This window comes from Camelus ferus, chromosome 16 (assembly GCF_009834535.1).
Source record: "Camelus ferus isolate YT-003-E chromosome 16, BCGSAC_Cfer_1.0, whole genome shotgun sequence".
NCBI lineage: Eukaryota > Metazoa > Chordata > Mammalia > Artiodactyla > Camelidae > Camelus > Camelus ferus.
Window position 1 is genome coordinate 34,870,072 of NC_045711.1, and position 22,610 is coordinate 34,892,681.

The 22,610-nt window shown below is 51.6% G+C and overlaps 1 protein-coding gene across 2 annotated transcripts in view; it reads right to left on the reverse strand.

The window, feature by feature from the left end:
* The window catches only part of WNT3 (Wnt family member 3), a 46,770-nt gene extending 24,378 nt beyond the window's left edge, over positions 1-22,392 (reverse strand). For both annotated transcript variants that reach the window (XM_032457185.1, XM_006194418.2), the window contains exon 1: positions 22,144-22,392. In XM_032457185.1, the coding sequence (XP_032313076.1) occupies positions 22,144-22,223 (80 nt within the window). In that variant the 5' untranslated portion in view covers positions 22,224-22,392. The remainder of the gene's footprint in view (positions 1-22,143) is intronic.
* Between the last annotated feature and the right edge of the window lie 218 nt (positions 22,393-22,610).

Sequence of the window (22,610 nt, forward strand, 5' to 3'; positions counted from 1 at the left end):
GGGCACCGTCCTCTCCCTGCCTTTCAAGGCGGGTATTTCCCCCGCATTCCCAGGATCGCCTCCATGCGCTGGGTCCCCACACGGCGCTGAGCATGCGCAGGTGAAATAAAGCCCTGCCGGCACCTGGACTTCCCGCCCCCCTCCTGTTTAGGGAGGCTCCACGCAAGTTCAAAGCGGTGGCTGCCCCTCCCTCCCGGCCCCATCCCCATCCGCAGGCGAGGCAGCCCGAGCGAGCCTCAACATCGTCCTCTGCGCCCCTCCAAATTCATCACCCCGGAGTCCTGCCTCCAATCCCTCTGCAGGGTCCTTGCATTCACTGCCCCTCCCCTCTACCCCGTCCCTTCTTCTCAAGGGCCTCCTCGCCGCAGGCGCCCGAGTTTTGCAAGCGTCTACTCAGCACCTATTAGGAGCTGTATTCGGGTCCACTGCAGACCCCTGCAGGACCTCTAAACGTTCCAGCACTCAGAGGGGCGGGTCATTGGTTCTCAACTCGGGCTGCAAATGGCCCCAGGGAAGCTTAAAACTACCGATGCCAGGCCACATTCCCAGAACATGGATTTAATTGGTCTGGGTTCTTCTCTGTGGTGGCCTCCCTTCCTCCATTACAAGAGAAGGAGGCAAGATGGAGAAACACTGTCCTCGATCACAGATAAGGCTCAGAACCTGCCCATGGTCACAGGGGGACGGGGTGGGGGCCTCATCAGTCCTCTGCCATCCCAGAGGCCTCACCTCCTCTTGCTCCCGGCACCAATCCATCCTTTCCAACCACAGCTTGTCCACTTCCTCTCATGAGGTAGCCCTCCTCATCTCTCTCCTGGCCTTTCAACAAACCTCCATCTTCACCGCCACAGAAGCAAAACTTTTTTGATCCAGCAACACATCAGTAAAAAGTGTTTGGGCATGCCCCTCCATTTACACACACTTAGGTCTAAATCACGCGCCGGCCAGCCACGTGCTCATATTGTAGGTGCCTTACAAAACACATGCTAACATGCACTGGAAAAAAGGTAGAAAGTGTATTTCAAAAGAAATCATATCCTCCTACAGCCTAGCCTGATAGTCCCCTGCCCAAGCCTTCCGTCCTGTATCCACTGGTTTTTCTGCCCCTATGTTCTCCTCTTCCTGATTTCCAACTTACTTTTCTTAGCCTTGCAGTGGGGTGGTATATGTTTGTGAGTAAGTGGAAATTCTCTCTGCAGAAATGCAGGATGCCACCACTCTTGGGGGTCAAGGTACCAAGTCCTTTCTCCTAGTTTCTTCCCCATCTTTCTCGGTTCTTGCCCTCAGCTACTTTGTTTTTGTCTAGGATTTCAAGTACCCCACTCATCTCTCACTAGAAATGCTTTCTTCCCCCGATGTGTCCATGGTGGAGTCCTCCTGCCCACCCACCTCCTCTCGCTCTGTCCTCATTTCCCGCTCCCTCTCTTCTGTTCACTTCACACACCGTTGTCCCACCAGCCCAGGTACACCCCCCGACGAGTGCTGGTGCCACAGGGCGTCTCTATATTTTCCGTCCTGTGTTCTAATCACATCCATTACAAAAATGTTTCTTCTGAGGGAAACACAGCTTGGACAGAAAAGATAAAATCTCTCTCACGCACACAGCAAACATTTAAAGTGAAAAATAAAACTTACCAATTTCTCTACAAATAAGATGTGTGTTCAGCAGGAGGGGCAAAATATCAAAGCATATAGCTCCGGGTAAGTTTCCCACAGGAATCACCTGGCTATGAGAAGGTCTGAGTACCATAAACAGGAGGAGGTGCCCACAAAACACAGAGGGGGCTACGGTAATGGGGACACATAGAGCTGTAAGTGAAATAAAGGGTAAGGCTTTTACAGGTGCATAGCCAATGGCGCATAAGATAATGTGAGTGTATTTATTTGGGTAGAGTGGTTAATAAGGTCATGAGGAAGTAACTTACTGAACTGTGAAAGTAAGGTAGTGAAGGTTCCCTCAATTTACTAGGGCACTTAGAATGGTTATTATTATTACTAATAATAGCTAACATTTATTAAGCCCTGACTAGTGCCAGGAACCATGTAAAGCACTTTACATAGAATATATCTTTCAATTTACCAAAGAAGCCTGTGAGGTTATTATTATCCCCATTTAACATGTGAATGACATGGGTTCAGAGAGGCTAAGTGACTTGTCTGGGGTCACACAGCTAGGAAATGGTGGTGCTGAGATGGCCAATAAAAAAATGAGGTGAGATATTTATTAGGACAAGGTCTGTACGGAACATGCTGATGTCAGGCTGAGGCGGAGGGAACACTCAGGTCTGTCCTGCTACTCAGGTTGCTCTCTGGATTTACAGCCCTGTGAATTCAAATCCTGCAGCCTCCACCTACTGATCTTTTTTCTTTTGAATGTTGTCATGGATCTTCCACATTTGAGGTTTACTACTCTGTTTCTCAGACAAGGCTAGACCCACACTCAGGGCCTTCTTGGGGCAGGTGGGGAGGGGGGAGACCTCCATCTGAGGGCTGGAGGAATTTGCGTGTGAAACAGGGCACATGAGTTCAGGGCTTCTTCCAAGAGAGGTCGGGGTAGATGACACACATTCTAGCACCTTCCAGTTTGCAAAGCATCAGTGGCATTTCAGTGAATCCTCTCAACAGCCCTGGGAGGTAAATATTGTCTCTTTACAGATGAGGACACTGAGGATCAGACATGGGACCATAAGTCAGTAAGTGGTGGGGTTTGACCCCCGTCTTTCTGATCCCAAATTCTGTACTGTTGCTATTTTGCTACCCTGTCTAGGTCCCACCTGCTGGTGATAAGCAGTTCATTTGAGCAGAATGCATTTATTCAGCACCCACTATGTGCTCCACATGGGCTGGGCACAAGACAGTGTCATGGTCCTCAACTTGGAGGAGAGTACAATTGAATGGACAGGCCAAATACACAGGAACAGAGGACCAGCCAGCTCACAGACCCTCCTGGGGGAGACAGGGAGACAAAGTGAAGGAGGACACAGAGCAGGATGGCTCAGATAATCTGTAAGACCTCGAAGGGCTATGCTCTGAGTTGGATCTTTATAAGAGACAAAGAAGAGTAAGGGCATTTCTGGGACATTTGTGTGGCTCAAACACCAAATCCCAAGGAGCCAAGAGAGAGAAGGCCAGGACCTGAGGTGCCAGTGAATGAGTTTAGACCCTAGAGGCAGTGAAGTGGGACCACCTATGGGCCTGAAAGGGGCCCAGGCCCTACGTAGGGCTGGCACCTGGGGGAAAGGAGCCCCTCAGAGCTGGAAGGAATGCTAGGAGTCATCTGGCACAAAACAACACCCACAGGAAGCGGCAGGACCCAGCGTTCACACCCAGTGGCTCCATAGCCCCAGTAGGGGTGTTCGCTCTGATCCTGTATGGCTGAGGAGCCAGAGAATCCAGCCAACCGTGGGAAGGGGTTCTTTCAGACCTTTATGGAATTCAGATTCTCCTCTAATCACAGAACACACTGCACCACATGGAGAGGATAAAAATCTAAAAGTTGACATCCTACCGGATTCACACTAGCCAAGCTTTTGCTATCCCAGTCAGTCCAGGGATTCCTGGGAATTCCCTCCTCTTTCTAGGCTGGAAAGATCTCAGCACCCTCTTCTCTCACCATCTCTGCCAGATTCACTGGCTGCTTCCACTTGTGGGTGCCTTTGCCTCATGACACCTGACGGGACATCTTCCCCACTCACCACACCTCCAACCCTTCAGTCACCATTTTGGCCTGTCCTCAGGTGCTGAGGCTGAGGCTGAGGCTGCTCACCTGCCTGGAATGAAGCCTCCAACCTTCTCTGCTCCACAACCAAGACAGCTTGTTAAACCTCATACCTTCACATCACCACCTTCCGCTCCTCTCCCAAGGTCCCCACATTTCACTTCTGTTGTGTGACCAGACCGCAGATGGCGCTAGAATAAAGCAGTGGCCAGTAGGGAAAGAAGACAGTTAAACCAGCAACTTCTGGAGAGGAATGGAGTCAGCCTCCAGGGTCTGAGAAGGCCCGCTGACACATGGGGAAAGGGATTCCAGTGTGTTCATCTCAAAAGTCAGAGATGCGCTCCCCCAAATCCCCATGCCCCTTTCTAACCACCCCTAATCCATTGCTGCTGACCTCAGGAATCTTTCTTCACCTGGGTAACGTACCTGGGTAGAAGCGACCCCAGCTGTCCCGCCTGCAGACACTTTCCAGGCTCACATAGAGCTCTCTGGGCAAGGTGCTGTAGGCCGTGGTACCAAGCTGACTTCCAGAATCTCTCGGCCTGTTCCGCAGTATTGCTGACTCAAGGGTGATTTTTTTTTTTCTTCAGTTTCATATTCTCAAAGTCCTGCCTCATACCTTGGTCTTCTGGGTATACCACAAAGGTGCTGGCAACCCACAGGCCTCTCCAGTAATTCATTCTCACTTGAGTGCTCTCCGTTATGCGCTTGCGTGCATGTAAACCCCAACCCTGCTATGGGTTTATATCTAATTGTAAAGGATAGAGAATAGATCAAGTTCTCCTCAGTGACATAGGCAAAAAGAGCAGAGAAGCTGCCCAGTCGCCGAGTGGTGAGCAGCACCGCCTCCCACGGGCTGATCTGGCTGATCTGAGTCCTAGTCCCACGGCTACCACCACTTTCGTGTCCCCTTGAGAGGACTTAGTTCCTAATCAGAAAAATGTAAACATCACCTACTTTAAAGAGGCTGGAGGGAGGAGTCATTGAAAGGATGTAGGGAAAGCCCTGATCACAATCCCCGACACAATAGGTGGTTGTTGCTATTGTTACACGTGCTAACACATAGGCCGTTCTCTAGGCCAGGCACTGTTTCACGCAGTCACGTGTGCTTTGCTATATCACCTCATTTAATCCTCTCAATGACCCCGTAAGGAAGGTACTGTTCTCTTCACCCCCACTGGGAAGGGAAACTGAAGTGCAAAGGTTAACTAATTTGCCTGAGGTTACCCGGGTGGTTTGGGGCATATCCAGTCTGGCTCCAAAGCCTGCAGGCTTAACCACAGTGCTCCACTGGCTCTCTGGAAGGAGTCAGAGGAGAGAGCCATCATTCAGCAGGTGAGGACTGAGCACCTGCTTGTGGGAATACAGAGAGGTGAATGTGGCATGGTCCCTGCCCTGCAGAGTCTCCCAGACTCACAGGGAGACAGAAACCTAAAAAGAAAATTATAAGAGAGTGCTGCATTCTACCAGGGGTGATGGGGTTAGGCTGTGTAGAAACACTGTGGCAGGGGTCTGACACTGACCAGAGAGACCCATGTCCCTGGGGTATAAAGACCATCTGGGCCTGGTTCCTGCCAGCCTCACAGGAAAGGGGAGAGAGCTGAATGACCAGCTGATTGGCTGATCACTTCATTCATTCATTCATTCAACCCAAGATCCTCTGAGATGGGTGCTCTGGACTGAATAGGATGATTCAGGATGGTTTTTAAAAGTCAGAGGAATCACAGCCCAATTGCTGAAAAGAATAAGACCACAAAGACAAACTGATATATGAAAGGGGCAGGAGAATCTTCTAGATCACATTTTCCAAATAGGTAGTAGTTGTTACTTGAGAGATTAAATATTTTTGGAAAACAGACTAAACAAGTGAAAACAAGAATCATTCCTGCAGGCCTTTCTGTGATGCTAATATGCTAATAAGATGCTAATATGCTAATAAGCACCATAAACACCAAGAGGCTGGAATTAACACGTGACACTCTGCAAGCTTGACTCCAAAAGCTCTTCTTAGCAGGATTATGAGACACTGATGTAAGAAGCACAGTTTGCAACTTCCTACTCTGGCCCAAAATGTGTTTGGAAGAGCTGGGAGAGAGGGTGGAAGTTAGACTTCCAGGAAGGTCATGGCCAGATGGAGGAGTGATAAAAAAGAGCTTTTTGGTTTATCTGTACAGTGGAGGCCAGAGGAAATAGAGTTTTGCTCCAGGGCAGGAAGGAAGGATGGGTGAGGACCAGTGCAGACAGAGATGCCAGCAGGTGACAGCAGTGTTATCTGGTTTCTGATGTGTGTTGAGGAGCTCATGGCTTTTCTTCAGAAGGAGGGAGTCCCAGTGTTTGGATAAAGACTTGGGGGAAGAAGTCACCTTCTGGTCTTCCCTGAAGTGGTACCTGAGAGATGTTATTGCTGTAACTCAGGCAGGGTGGCCCATGGGGACAGAAGGCAGGGAGAGAGCCAGGAGGGAAATATGCCCTGGGTCCTGTGGGGCTGATGGGATGGGGACTCCGGGGAAGAGTGGCATTATGTCCTGATATTGGGCAGGGGTTCACAGGCAGTGAGAGTGCCCTCTAAGAGCAGAAGGGGAAGATGGTGGAGGTGAAGAGATGAGTCAAGGAAGAGAAGGCTGGGGCTCCGTTAGCTACTTTTGCCCTCGTCACCAAATGGCTAGTGGTGGTCTCTGGCCCTCGGGCAGACAATGTGAGGAGCTTGAGGTCAGGGAGGATGTTGACCCCACACCCACCAGACACAGGCCGTTATGTTCTTCCAAATGCACATTTTATGTGTCGACACAAACTCAAAATCCCATTCAGAGCTGTCATTTAGTGTAGCATCAACCTGCAAAGCAGAACTTTCACACGTCCTGCAGCCCCAAAGTTCCATTCCTAGGTAGGTACCCCCATGAGCTACTCCCCGTCATGTGTACCTCAAGACACTGAGAGGAGATGGAATAGACAAACTGTGGTCTATTCTGATGATAGACTACCATACAACTGTGAAAATGAAGGATCTCCAGCAATATCCAATAACGTAATTTGAAACTCAGAAACATAACACAGAGGGAAAAAAATCAAATCACAGAAAAGAAGGCATATAATACAACATCATTTTTATAATGCTAAAAATAAACAAAATAAAAAATATATTGTTTGGGCATTCCAAGCTGGGAAAACCATTCTTTTAAAGTGATGGAATAAATATGCAAAATTCCAGATATGATTATTTCTGGTGGGGGGAGATAAGGGGATGGGGCAAGGAGGAGCCCACAGATGGATGCAATGACCTTGATCATCTTCTGGATCTTCAGGGGTGTGGCAAGGCCCAGATTTTCATCTTGTTATTGTATCCTGTATTTATGGTATATTTGCTCTCTCGTGTGTGTCGAGCATTACATAATAAAAAGTATATTTTTTATCAGTTTGCAATCAAAAATGTTTTTAGGAACAAAAAGCATTACATGAACTCTCTGTGCCTCAGTTTCCTCATGTCCCTTCCTATGGTCCAGAAGCCCCTCTCCCCTGAAGGCTGACTGTGCACAGTAACTGTTGGTTGTGCACAGTGACTGCCATCCCTGGGTCCACCTGCATCCAACCCAGGCCTCCTGGTGCCCCAACCAAACTTACTGTGCTGAGCAGGGCTGAAATGGCCACTGTCTAGCCATTAACTAGTGCAGTATTAAACCAACACAGACCAGGCTTTGGAACCCCAGTAAAAACTCCAACAGCCACCACATTTGATTTGCCCTTCCCTTCCTGAAATCTGGAGGCCTTTGTGATTATTTTGGCTGAAAAGGACAGCAGAACACAAGGTCAGGCCAAAGTCTACATTACCTCGGGTCCACTGAGTCACAGAGTTCTGCCACGTGCTTGTCACCCACTTCTTTCTTCAAACAGGTTAATGCATTGGAACAAACCAATGTTAAGTGTGTGGCATTCCCTGAGGAATTCAGATCTTTCTGTTCCAAAGAAGCCTGGTCTGGGATAGAATATTTTATGACCCTTGCTACGTTGGAATGACCTACAGAACATCCTTAATTCATTCAATACATCTTTGCCTTAAACTCAGTTCTTGAGTGTTATTTCATTTCCTCCTCACAAGTGCCCTGAGATAGAAAATTTTAACCCCATTTTATAGATGAACAAATTGTTTCAGAGTGTTTTTTTTTTTTTAACTGCTCTAAGTTCCAGAGCTGTTAAGTAGCATGTCTGAAATTCACACCAAGGCCGGTTAGACTCCTCTTTCTGGAACACCACACTGCCTTCTGGCACAGAGGCTGGAAGCTCAGAACTGGACCCTCTGGGAAATCACAGAATAAGGGGAAAAGCAGTCCCAGAGAACGGGAACCCGGTAAGGCTGGGCTCGAGCTTGCCTGGGAAGAAGCCTGGTACACCGGCCAACCAACCAACCCACAGCATTCCCAGCTGCGTTCCTACAGTATCCAGGGTGACATATGAGGCTCACTAGGGATGAGAAGGCACATAAAGCAGGATCCTGCCCACTGGGGGCTGACCCTCTAGTTGGGAAAACAAGAGAGATGCACATGGAGAGGTAACTAGTGACAGGTGCCTCAGCTCTAGCCAGGAGGGCCTTGCAGAGGTGATGGGAATCTAGCTGGAGCTGCAGACTAAGTCTGCGACAGGCAGGTGACTCTCAACAGTGTCACTTCATCCTATGACCTGTCTTAGAGGACACACCGTATGACCTGTGCTGTCCTTGGTGATGTGGGTGCACAAGTGATGCGGACTGGGTCCTGCCTGCAGGATGCTCACAGTCTAATCAATGAAATAGAACACCCAGACGGGGCTGAGCTGAAGCCAGATGTGAGGGAAGGCAGCACAGAGAAGACGGTGCCTGGACTGTGCTTTGGAGAACAAAATGGAGTTCACAGAAGTCATTCTGAAGAAGGCAGGGGCAAGCGCAAAGGCCTGGAGAAGTGAGGCGGTATAAGAACAAGCCAAACAATAAAATGAGGGTGATGGCAAAGTGTGGGCAGCAGACACTGTGCTAAGTCTCATGTGTGTTATCGCCTTGACTCCTCACAATAAATCTCACTTTCAGAGAGAAAACTGAGGCTCAGAGAGGTTCAGGTCACCCGGATATTAAAGGCAGAACCATCTAGAGCCCAGGACTGCTGTCCCCTAAAGTCTCCACTCTTACCTGGGCAAGTGAAAGCAGGTCATAGGGTAAGAATGTGGGGATAGGAGATGCCTTAGGGGGAACAGTTAGGAAAGGGCTCTGTCACTCGGTTTTTCACGGGCTAAGGAGGGTGGAACATCACAGTCAGTGTGCTGCTGGCTGAATGCTCTTCTGCTGGGCCGTTTAAAAATGACAAAACCAACCAAACACGAAGGAAGGTCCTTTGAGGCCAAGAATGGGTAAGACAAGGTCCCAGTTTAACAAAAGGGACTTGAAGGTTGAGCTGACCACAGACTGCGCGTGAGCTAGGAGTGCTGCCGACGTATAAGGAAGTCCACCTACTAAGGCAGGGGTGTAAGGTGATGCAAAGATGGAGAAAGCAAGCCTTCTTCCAGATTCTGTGCTTGTCAGACCCCAGGAACCCCTGTTTCCCATCCAAGTCTCCAGGCCTGGCTGGAACATTTACAGGGCCCGTGGTGAGAGTCCTAAAGGAACCCTCATCCTCCATGTGCCCAATATTTAAAGTTTTCATGTCAGGTTAACAAATTGTTAAATAAAATATATTCTATCCACCTCAGTGAGGGTACGCTTACCATTTATGTACTTTCCTGTAGGTATACTTCAATCATAAATTTAAAAAGTATCCCATCAGCTTATCTTGGTAAAAATACCGTGATTCACCACCTGGAAGCCTAGGTTCTCCATGGCCTTTTGAGCTAGAAAAGTGACATGGAGAGAGCCGCCCCGAGCCCGCAGCCCACAGCCTGCTCATCCCTGCTCCATTCCACACTGGGCACCCCATCTGAACCTCCAAGCCCATCCCCAGGCCCTGCACAAGGCCTCCTCCCTTTGCCTGCCTCTTGGCCCCAGGGGCACACGCACTAGCTGCGCAACCTGCCCTGATGGGACGAATCCCAGGCAGAGGCCTGCACAGCCCCGGAGCGGACTCACAGCCACCTGAGCCAGGCACTTTGGGGTGCCTTGGGAGTACTTCTGAGTACCCAGAGTATGGCTAGGGGTGAGGAGTTGTGGGTAAGACCCCTTGGACCCCAGATTCCTTGCCCTGCAGGGAGGGCTGCAGCCTTAAGACACCAGCGTCAAACCCTCTGAATTGAAGGGCCTGACAGGACCCGTTTGCCCTGGTCTAACGGCAGTGCTGTGGGTCACAGCATTTGCAAAATGAAGAGAGAAGAGGGAGAACAAGGTGGTTAAATGTGTGTAGGAGACTGGGTCATCTGGGAGGGATTGTTCTGGAAAAAGGAAGACTCAGTGAGCAATGCACCCTGGTCCTTAAGTGCAAGCTGAAAATCTACCACAATGCTCACGACCCCCAAAGACCAAATGAGAGAATCTGGGTTTGGCCTAAGTCAGGAAAGACTGCAGTCAGACCTAAGGAGGAACTTCCTGGCTGTCAAGATGTGGTGTCACTGAAAGGGCTGTGAAGCCAGGCGTGCCTGGCTTCAGATGGTTTGTGCTGTGGTTGGAGCTCTGGGGTTCACCAGCCGTGAAGCCTTGGGCAACGGAGTAGCTTCCTTGGGGCCTCAGTTTCCACATGTGTAAAATGAGGATAAGATCATCTGCCCCCGAGGCCCTTGGGAGGATGAGTTACTGTGTGTGCTAGGGTTCCTCAGCACGCACCGAATAAGATGATTTATTAGCTGGCCATTAAATTCTGCCTCCCCGACTTGCTTCCAGCTCCTTGCCTGGGGGCTCTGTAAGCTGGGATTTTCCCACAGATAAAATGGGGATGAAGATACCAACCTCATGGGACTGTGTGAGCTTCAAGGAGACTGCTGAGGTCATAGACTCCATCCTTACTGATAGCTAAGGAAGGTTCCAGAATCTCTCCTGCAGAAGCTTCAGTTAACATGGAGGAGCACGCGGCCTGTGGTTGGCCATTCTCCTTCCTGAAGTCTAGGGGCTGAAGAGGGTGGTCTCCAGGGGCACAGAGAGGAGGTGAGAGGCTGAGAGGACACCAGCCTGACCTCCCTCACTAGTCAGTCTCTGTCCCTTCCTGAGGCTTCATCCCACGAACGGGGGCTTGGCATCTCCCTGGTCAAGACAGGGCCCCTCTAGGGTTTTGCTAATGGGAAGGGCCAGGCTGGCAGTGAGGGACCCTGGTGCTCATCGTGTGTGACCTTGGGCCCGGCCTCCGTCCACCTTCCCACCTGTGCCCACAGGGACAGCAGTTCTCACAGTGGCTGGGTGGGAGACGGGAGCAGCCTAGCTGGAGAGATAGGGTGGAAGCTACCAGGGCATTCAGGCACCTGCAGAACGGCAGCAACAGCACTGGCTGGCTTCCAGGGCAAGGGAAGGTGGGAGGAGCCAGATCTGAAGGTCCCGCCAGGGGAGGAGGAAAACAAAACACAACCATTGGCCAGAAACGAGAGAGCTTCCCAAGAGGAAAATTATGCACCAACTTCAAGTTAAGAGTGAAGCAGTGGGGAGGGTGTAGCTCAGCGGTACTGTGTGTGCTTGGCATGCACGAGGCCCTGGGTTCAATCCTCAGTACCTCCATTAAAAAATAAATAGATGAAAACTTTAAAACCTAATTACCCACCCCATCAAAAACAGGTTTTTTTAAAAAAGAAGAAGAATGAAGCAGATCATGGAAAAAAGAAAAGAGGGTGACTTCCGCAGACAAGGCTTTTGTAGACTTGGGGGGAAATACTGACGATAAAGAAACAGAAACTGATCGGCATTCTTGCGACCCAAAACTGTCTGGTCAGGACCAACTCCCCATCTAACAAGACTTTTGAAAAAATTTGTATGTGTCTTGCCTCCTGCCAGAAAGAACTTGAAGTGGCTGACAGCAAATGCTCATGCCAAAGACAACAAATATTTATTGAGCATGTACTATGTACTTGCCAGGCTCAGAGAAGACAGTGGATGGGAGACAGCATTTGCCCTCAAGGAGCTTATAACACAAAACACGTGGGATTGCGTAACAAACTGAAAACAGAAAGTCAGGCTCAAGGTGAAGCAGAAGACAAATATGCCAAGTCAAGGTCGATACAGATACAAGGATGGAGCTCACGTTTGACTCTGGGTTTTCTAACAGCCAGGACATAAAGGGAAACACACTTTAACTGAAGGGAGAAATCACGCTAGTTCCTCAGAGAGAAGTCAAGGTGAATATTATATTGTAAATGACAAGTAAAAACTCATCTATATCAAAGATACTAACACAAGAATTGGTTTAGGCAAGAAAGAGGATTCTGTCCAATTGTTTTCTGGTATGTGTAGGATGGGAACCAGGTGCAAAGGAGCATAAAGGACTAAGTAAAATGATAAATCTTGTAGCTGGACGTAATGTGAGAGGCCATTACCCTATCTCTTCCCTGTTTCACAGGTGAGAAAACGAAGGCCCAGGATTTGCCCAAGGCCACTACCCTCCCTCCACCCCCACCCAGGCAACAAAACAGTCACATGGCTAGCTTCGTACCTGTGGAAAGCTTGCTAGTGACTTGCACATATCCCCAAAGAAGAGACCTCCCAGAGGTTCAGAAATAAACCCAAAGCAGCAGGTTTCAAGCTGAAGGTCACATGTATCTTGACTCAAAGCCATCCTTTGGGGACCAAGGTAGAATACGAGTGAGTAAATTCTTGCCCATGTAAGAAGTCCACTTTTGAGTCTAAATAGTGGTAGAAGGAAAAAGGTTTGGGCCCAACAGGTCATGGGTTCAGAGCACAGGCTTTGTGATCTGAGTCCTCACTTGTAAAATGGGCAAAGTTTCCTTCCAAATCATGATGTGTGCATAGGAACTGGTGCATACATACCATCAACAAACATACTGACCCATTCCTGGATGGGGAAATAATCCTGCCAAATGGGATTTTTACTCTAAAGACTCAGACACCTAAGCATATAATATGAACTGGTGTCTGCGTGGGAAGAAATAGGACACCGAAAGGAAATATTTGCAAGTGGAGCTGGGGTGGAAAAAAATAATCCCAGGGGAACTGAGACCATGGAGCCAAGGCTCACCTCAGCTTCTGGGACGGCAATTTACTCAGATTAGATTCCCTTGAGCACCCCCGAAGCTCAGGACTGTTAGCCACATGGGATCTGAGCTGAGCAATGGGAACCAGATTTAGCTGCCCTTTCAAAGTCAACAGAAACAACGTGCTCCGAGCCCCAGGTCACTCCAAGGGACAAGGTTTTAATTCATTCCGTTCCTTAGTCGGCTCACGACCCTGGTTCACATGTACAACTGGCACTGTTAGAAACCTCTTTTGTCCATGTGCCTTTACAGAGTGTACTTATTACACATAGCACAGAGTTGTGTTTGTGTTTACTGACCCCCAGCGTATGCTGGGCACCGGGGAAGGCGAGCACAAGGTGACTAAAATGCATCTGTAGTCTAGTAGAGGAGCATCAGACCCCCATAGCCCAGGGTGGAAGACAGTGGGAATGCGCGGGATGGCTGTCCCAGTAGGGAAAGGGAAGGGAGTGATGACATATTCCCTGCTTGGAGGGCAGTGGTTTGGGAATCTAGGAGGGCTTCCCAAAGGAAGAGGGTTTTGATCTGGGTCTCAAAGACAAAATGGAATTTCAGCAGTTGAGTGTGGGGAGGGGAAAGGGGAGGTAGCAAAGTATTTCCATAAATAGACACAGAGGTCAGTAGTCCAGTGTTTCAATGAACAGGCACAGATGGATGTTGGGGAGGCTCATGGGGGATTCTGAAAGGTACAACTGATGTGAGTAGAAGCCAATCCTAGGGTGCCTCGGTGCCAGACAAGAAGTGGGGAGCCATGGGAGGTTTTAGAGCTGGGAGAGACACCCTCAGAGAGCCAGGTTAGGAAGATAAGTGGTGAGGAGCTGGACAGGATGCAGGATGCTGGCTCACTCCCACTGCCACAGCCCCTATTTGCATTCCTAATGGGCCCTGCAAGGAGAGATTGGTTTTCCTCGCTGGCCCAGCTGGCTCTGGCAGATAAGTGAGACTCTGTGCCCAGGGGCAGGGCGCTTGGTCCTGTTGCTCCCATCCCCCTCACCACCCCCAACACACACACATGCACACGCGCGCACACACACATGCACACACACACACAAACTGGGTCCTTCCTGTTTTTCCAGCCTAGCTTCAGTGAATGGTCTCCCAGTTTGCTAGTCCCTATTCAGGTGATTAGGATTTCCTGACAACCTCAGTCCTCAGAAGAGCCTCTTCTAGCTCCTGGCCCTTCACCCTTACCCTCCTCACCTCTACCTGCGCCCCCACTACTGTGTCCCTGCTTGGAAATCCTGCTCTGTGGCTGGCTGAGCCCAGGTCAGGCCTGCCACCTCTGCACTAGTCTGGAAGGGTTCGTGAACGGTGAACCTGGGTGCCCTTGTGACCACTTAGCCTCCAACCTCTGCTCCTTCCCCTCCGTGATCCCCGCTGAGCCTTGAGACCCCCGCAGGAAGGAGCTGAGAACTCCCCTGTCTGGGTCCTATTCCTTCCTTCTCTATTGTCAATACAAGTCCTCAAGCTGAGACTCAAAGTCCCACTGGGTCCATCCTGAGCACACTTTGACCTCTTTTCTGGTAGGACCAGCAATGATAGAACACTTGTCTGGAAAGAACTTTCTGCTTCTCAAGGCCTTTCATAAGGATGATTCCTCCTGAAACTCTTAACAGCCCCCCAGGTAGGCAGGAAGGGGTTGTGTTGTTGTGGCCCATTTTGCAGATGAGAAAACTGAGGCCTGGGGGGACTCATCCATGATCTCACAGTGTTTGAGTGTAAAATTTTGTGCTCAGCAGTCGCCACCCAGCCCTGAGGTCAGCTCTCAGTGACTTCTCCCCCTCACCAAACAGACAGAGATCATCTGAATAGCTGGAAGTCCAAGGCCAGCAGCTTGTCCGACTCACCTATTTATTGAGGCCCAGAATAGTGAAGGGACCTGCCTAACATCACACCATAATGAGCAGTAGGCCCAGGTCTCAGGTCCCTAACTCGCTGCTGAGAAACCCCCCAGCACTCCACACTGCCCCCTCTTGTCTCCAAACATACCTCCCCTAGATGTATGGGTGTGCCTGACACTTCTGGAATCCACTCCACACACATAATGAGGCCATTTTGAGAAGGCCCGCCTCAGGGGGAACCAGAGAGCTGTCTAGTGTCCCCATCCTGACCCCTGCCAACTGCTGCCGGCTGTACACACCAAGCTGCAAACATAAATAGGCTGCATGGGCCTGGGCTTCCCGACCCCTGCCCCGACACACCTTCCCAGCCTCAAGAGCTGGAGGTGGAGTATGGGGTTGGAAAGCTGTGACGGAGGCTGCGTGGGGACTGAGAGGCAGTCGAGGGATGTCAGGCTGGTTGCCCTGCGGGTCAGCCTTCACAGAGGGAATCCAGACGTCACCCCGGCAAGTAACTGATGGAACAGGGGCTGCTTGTCAACGGCACAGACGTGATTTTAGCTTTAGCATTGAATTGTGGTGACTCCATGAAACATTAGTTTAAAGTGAGGATAGGAAAGTTTCTCTCTCTCTAATACAAGGCTGCCCCTGCCTGGAGAACCTTCTGGATCTAAGGTGGCCACTGTGCCACGGACCACAGGTTTGCCTGACACTGAAGAACTGGGTTTCAACCTCTGAGCACACAGCCAGGTCCCCGGCCCCTAGCCTATGACCCACTGAGAATCAAACAACAGAAAAGGAGTGAACTTGAAGGAAGGACCTAGAAGCAGCAGTGGGATAGGGCACTAGAAGGAAAGTGTAGGGTTTCACCCACAGGAGGAGTCTAAAAACCCTCTGCCAGTGGGTTAGCTATTCACCTGCCCAGGAGCAGGGAGGAGACCGTGTGATCTTTCCCAGGCCCTCTGCATCTCAGACTCCCCTGGAGGAGTCTCTGGAGATGGGAGTCTGTCCCTTTTTCTCCAACCCCAAGAAGCTCTTCCTGCTCCCCGAGAACAGGGAATTCCCCCAGGCAGCACAGAGAGAGAGGGACCTTGCTCAGAGTTGGGGCAGCTACAGGGACAAGGCCCGGAGGGGGAGGGGGAGGAAGGCCCTCCCCTGCTGCCTCCCCGTGTATACCTCCACCCCCCAAAGAATGTAATTAAGCAGCAGGCCTCTGCCAGGAGCCAAGCTTTCTGCCTTCCGTCTATAAATCACCTTCTGAATCATCTCTCAGCTCCTGGAGGAGTAACTTCTGTTCAGGCTGCTCCAGGCAGCCCCACTGCCACTCCCCCCACTCCCCACTCCCCACTCCCCACTACTGTGAATCTGCCTCCCCCATCCCTCCCTCGCCCAGCCCGAGGTGGCTCCAGTTTTCGGAAGAAAATGGCAGTGGCTGCAAGAGTCCAGCAAACTGTAGGGTGGAAGGATGGTTAGGGGAGACTACAGTGCCCTCTCTACTCGCCCTTTGCTTGCTGGGCAGGCAAAGAGCTGAGCTTATGTTAGCCTGGCCCAGCTTCCTCAAGTTAAGAATAAAGCTAACAGGCTCATGGTCACCAGTACCATGTATAATGGGGCAAGTTGGATCTGAAGATAAGGAGAAAACAGAGCCAGGTGGGGCCAACCTGGGAGGACTTCTTGGAAGAGGCAAGTTTTGATCCACAGGCTTGCAGGCAGGGAGTGAAAATAATACGTATATAGTATTTTCGATAGGCCAGGCATTAGCTGGAGAGCTTTACTCTCATTTCACTCATTTAATCTTCACAACAACCCTATGATGTAGAAGCAGTCCCTGTTCTCATTTTACAGAGGGGGAAACTGAGGCTCAGAGAGGTTCACTGGCCCTAGGTTACCCGGGTAATACACAAACATGAACATAGGCAGGCTGGCTCCAGAGGAACATGAGTGTTTGGGGAAAATGAGATTTGGAGGTGCAAGCAGGCAGGCTTGACAGCAGTAGAGGAGTCAGCTTTGGGATTTAGGTCAGATGGGGCTGCAGAAGGAAAGGGCTGGGCTGCCTAAGGCAGGCTCTGACTGTCTGAATGGGCCTGGGAAGGGCAGGGGAGGCAGCCTTTTCTAGGGAGAGGCACTGGTGCCACCTGGAGCTCCAGGCTTCACAGCCGTGAATCAGGCCCCTGTCATAGCCATGTAGACACTGACAGGCAGAAGGGATCCCTCAAGGTGGGCAAGAAAAAAACGAAGCCCAGAGAGAGGCAGAGGCTTAAAGCACAGAAAAGGAAAGGGACTCATCCTAGGTCACACAGCCAGTTGGTGGTAAACTCTGAACTTAGACACAGAGCTCTCCATTCCAGCTCTACCCACTTCCTGGCACACAAGTAACATGAATGTATAGATGTACTATCAGGATGGCCCTAACCTTTGAGGGAGGGATGAGGCTTACCTCCTCCCCCAGCAAGGAACAGTTGGTAGAGAATGTCCTTTCCCTCCCTGGTGGCTTTAGGAGGATTCCGTGGCTCATGAAAGGGTAGAAGGAAAAGGCTGGAAGATCAAGTCCTGCTCAACCCCTGGGCTGGCTGCATTCTGAGGCCAGAAAGGTCTTCCTTTTTCCCACTCTGCCTGGAAAGGTCTGTTGGCTACATCCTCCTCTGAGAAGAAACACCTCTCCTGCCCACATCCCAGGCTCCTTGTCTCCTGCCCAGACCCAGGAGAGACTTATTCAAAGTCTAGAGAAAACCCCAAGATCACAACTCCCTTCCGCGACCTTCTCAGTCCTGCATCTGTCCAAGCACCATTCAGCTTTATCAGCAGTAAGTTCTATAGTGGGCAGGGTGGGAGATGCTTGCTTGGCTGAGTCTGTTCTTTGGGGATTTCCACCAAGAGCCCTCTTTGTCTGCCTCAGTTTCGCCACCCTCACCAGTGATTAAGCAAGCATCCAGATGCCAGAAAGTGTGGGTGCTGGCAGGGTCTGGCTGAGTTTGCCACTGAGAAAGCTCAGGGATGGAGGGGAGAGTGCTCGCGAAAGGACTTGGCACCACAGTCCAGCTCCTGCCTCCTTTGGCCTCCCCTAAAATTTCTTCCCACCAGGCAGCTGTCCCAGATCCTTCCCAGACCAGAGGCCCTCAGGATAACCGGGGTAGGGGTGATGCTCAGGGCCCAGATACTACACATCACTCACCTCTTGGCCCAGAGCTGTTGATAAAATGCTCTGAGATTCTAGAAATTTCCTCGACTGCTACCCTTTCCCTCATAACTACCCCCCATATATTAACGCAATTTCTTCCAAGAACAGAACTCAGCTCCAGGCTCCTAGTATTATAATAATATTTGACCTGAGGTTTTTCTGTTTGTTTGTTTGTTTGTTTGTTTTTTAAAGCAAAATGTGGTCCCATGGGAAGAACACAGATCAGCAACCAACTTTGCTCCCTTTGGACAGCAAGCCCCGCCCACAGTGGGGGTGGGGTGGGCAGGAGGGCTGTTAACTCATTTCCAAGAGACCTGGATTAATTTCCCCGCTGCATCCCCCCAGGGTAAGGCCTGTCCTGGAAGGGAGACCACCCGGTTAAAGCCTGGCCATCCATCCGATCTGGTATCTGACCATCTGTCTGTCTGTCTGTCTGTGGGATCAACAGCCTCCAGCCGGCTCAGCTCCTTGCCAGTCCCAGCCGAGCCAGCTGTAATTCCTGCCTGTTACAAGTGTTAACACCTGGCCTGGGGCCTTCCTCCCCCGCAGTCTCCAGGTGCCTCCCTGGGCCCAGCCCGCTGACCCCCATGGGGTTTGACTGAACATGTTCACAAGCCTCTGAAAGGCGGGTGGAGGTGGGAGTGGGTAGGGGAGGCAGAGAGACATCTGATGGATGGGGAAACTGAGGCAGGACTTAGGGTAGGCACTTGAGTGGGAAAATGGGTCCCAGGATGGTGGAGAGAGAACTCAGATGTTCTTTTTTCCCAGCTCACTGCACTTGACTTCTGCTGAACACTTTCACCCCAACTGTGAAGCAGGACAGGCTGGAGATTCCTGATTGAAAGGTGAGGAAACAGAGGCCCAGAGGGTGTGACACACAGAGGCAGGGTGCACTCTGACCCCCAGCACAGGCCCCTTCCATCAGTGCCTCTGCCTCTGGAATGCAGCAGGCACTAGGCTGCGCCCTAATAAGATCGTTCATTTTCCCCCCAAGAAGGAGAAGAAAGACAAGTTCCTCCACCAAGCGCTAACTGGGACTGACAAGAAGAATTATAGAAATCAGTGCTACTGCCACGGCTCCCTGTCCCAGCTCTGCCAATACCTGGCTGCAAGGCCCTGGAGCACGTCTCTTCCTCCCATGAGGCTGTCTGAGGCCCCTTGTAGCTCGGCCTTCTGGTGTACCTTCTCTCAGCGCTGGGGCCTGAGCAGTGCAGGATGCTGGGGGGTGGGTGCCCCCCTTGAGGGGTGGCACAGACAGAAATCCTAGCTGAACGATTTCCCCTTGAAGTCCCTCCTGGGGAATGTGTGAGCTGGGTGGGCCAAGGAGGACAGGCAGTGATGGGCTGAAGGACTGGAATCTGGCTGCCCCGGGGGCAGAGTAGAAACAGGAATCTGAGGCTTGTCTACTCTATGGTCCCTGTCCCAGCCCTGGCCCTTGCCCCAGCCTTGAGAACGTGACTCACCCATCACCCAAGCTCTAAGACAAGATGGGAAAGGAGGGGAGGGCTGGTGACCACAGTCCTCAGACAGGATGAGCTGGTGCCAAGGAAGGCTCCACACCTTCACCCCTGCCCTACCCTGCCCAGCCCGGGGGTCTCAGTTCGCTGTGCCCCTTGCAACTTCCTCGGTAGAACTCTGTCTCCTGCTGGACTGTCCCTCCAGGACCATGAACCCCACCAAGCACCCAAGCTTGGGTTGTCACTCACACTTATAGGTCATATGTCTGCAAACATATCCATAGCCGTGGGCCCAGCCATGGTCACTCACACTTGAGGACAGGGTCTCAGGCAGACCCAGACACAGCCCCTACACTCATACTTACAAGCACAATCAGGTCATGGCCATGAGCTATAATATCCATTCACAAAGCCATCTGTGGGGCTTTCCCCTTTTACTGTCATGAAGGCATGTGCACACACGCGCACACACAGACACAAATACACACACACACAACACTCACATGCCCGGTCATGATCACAGCCATGCAGCATCGTAAGCAGACACAGGTGCTGACCTCTATGTGGGCATAGATACTTCTAGACTTTCTCTGTCACACACATACATACAATCAGCCACTTGCTGACACTTGTATGCAGAGACACAGCACACCCTGTCACAAGCCACGGATCCCCCAAGCACATCTCACACAAGTTCACATCCACATCACCCAGTTGCAGCACAGACACTCCTACACACAGAGGCATACTAGTATACAGATGACACTCCTTAGGGTCACAGACCTAAAACACACACACACACACACACACACACACACACACACACCTGTGCTCGGACAAACCAGCATCCCAGTCCCCCCAACCTCCAGACAAGCCATGTGTCCAATATTACATTAGGGCCAACGTCCTGGCTTTCCAAATCTCTTCAGCATCTTCCCATTGGGTGGTCCCTATCTAGATGTTCCCCAATACACCATTACACACCAGACCTCCCACCCACTCCCCACCAGCACTGCCAGGAAGTGCCCTCATCTGGTTCATAGGCTGGGGGACCTGGGCTTTCCCCCTGGGTTCCTGCTGCCTGTAGGGCTCCCAGCCTTCTCTTCCCACCCCCATTCCCACCCCAGGGTCCCTAAGAAAGCGAAGAACAGCATGGCCTTGGCCCAGGGATGGGAAGAGGGTGAGGAAGGGTGGGTAAGGCAGGACTGGTTTCTGCAGCAGCCATCCCCCCAACCAGCAAAGCCCCCAACCCGGAATCCCTGGCAGCCCCAGGCGCCCCGTGGACTTCTTTATGTACAGGAGGCCTCAGACCAGCCTGCCGCCACCGGAAGGATGGTCTGGGCAGAAGAAAGACTTCCCCCTTGGGTGTCTGTCCTGGGAGCAACTCTCAGCACCCTCTAAACAGAAACCCCTGGCCATGCCCTACTCCTGCCCCCATCCTGGCCCCAGACATCCAGACACAAACCTTACCACCCCCGAACAGCTGGGGGCAGACTCGAGGTGTGGCCCCCAAATCTCCTGGCTCTGCTCCCCCTATCTCAGGCTGGGCAGGGGTGGCAAGGCAGGGAAAGGGGGACAGGCAGGTGGCATGGCATCCTGGTGGCACTCCTCTCTGACTTTCATCCCAGGGCCACAGTCCCTCTGCTTACTCACAGATCCCAAATTCTTCCTCCTCACCTCCCACCCCCCCCAGGCCCAGGCTCTCCTACATCCAGGAGGGGAAGATTCTTTAATTAAAGTTTTCCGGAATGCAGGGGGCTGGAGACTGAGGAGAGGCGGGGTGTAATTTAGAGAACTGGTTTCAGTGTGTCTTTCCCCTCTGGCCTCTGGGACCTGCTGGGTGGCGATGAGACCGCTTGGAAAACAAGGGGACTCCCTGGAACTGAGGCTCCCAAAGGGCTGTTTATTCCACGGCCAGTTCCCCCATACACATGCAACCCCCCAAAAACACCGCGCCTGGTTTCCCAGCCTTATTTACTAAAAATGTCTTTTGTATCCGCATTTCTCAGGGACGGAATCCTCCTCTCCCTCTCTCCCTTTCTCCTCGGTCCTCGGTTTTCCAAAAGGAACGAATTTGACATGGAGAATTGGGTTTTTGGTCAAAGAACAAACCCACCCCCTCCCAAACAACTACATTTTCAAGAAGGCCCGCTTTTGCCAGGATGGACAAGCAAGAAATGAATTAAATCTATATTCAATGGCATCTCGGATCAGCAAATACCACATTCACTTCTGAGGCTCAAGATTAATCTAGAGCAGAGTGGGGAGAATCTGATGAAATCCCTCCCCTGCCCCGGGGATCCCCGAAGCCATTGGGGTCTAAAATATGAAGGCAAAGGGGGGTTATTGTGGGGAAATCTCTTGATGGAGGCGCCGGCGGAGGTGGGGGTGGCAATGAAGGAACAGGATGATTTTGCCCATGAAGACCCCAAAATGGAGAAGAGGAGTGGCTGGGCCCCAGGGACATCGTTAGATTTCCAGAAACCCAACTGCAAGCTAATGGAGGGTCTTCAGGGCCCCCAGATTGGGACGGGTGGAGGGTTAGGATCTAAGAATAAGAGACCTTCTGAGACGGGGAAAGTCCTCCAGCCTCTGCAGCGAGTAGCAGGGAAAATGGTGATTATCAGAGAAGCCAGGAGTTGGATTCTGAAGGCGACACCAGCAGAAAATCCAGGGGGGTGGGCGAGTGGGGGGCTGGAGGGAGATAAGAAGAAAGGAGCCCCAGCCCTGTCGCAGACCACCCCCAGCTGGCGCCCCCCACCTCCCAGGGGCTCCGCGGAGAAATCGGGCAGCGGGCAGATTAGAGGAGAGTCTTACCACCAAATTGGGTAGCCGGCGAGGACCCTGGTGCCACAGAGCAGGAGGCCGAGGAGCAGCCCGAGCAGGTGGGGCTCCATTAGAAGCGGCGCCGAGGAGGAAGTTTGCCCGCGACCATGAAGAGGGGGAGCGACGCCCCCAATAGTTGGAACAAAGTCCACTTGAGATTGGAAATGACTTTCGAGCTTGTCAGAAGCGCACCTCCACCCGCAGCAACCCCCCTCCCGAGCCCAGCGCGGAGCAGCCGGGTTTGAGGATGTCAGCGAGCAGCCAATCAGCGCCCGCGGCCTAAGGTAAGAGATGAGTCTGTAGTTCAGCCTGTCAATCACGCGCCCCTCCCGCCCGGCCCACGAGTCGGGCTCCGGGAAGGGCATCGCCCAGCAAACTTGGGCAAAGCCCGCGCCCCGGACACAGTGGGAACTTGGGGGGACACGGCACCTTGGACCCTCTGCGTCCGGGACCGCTGC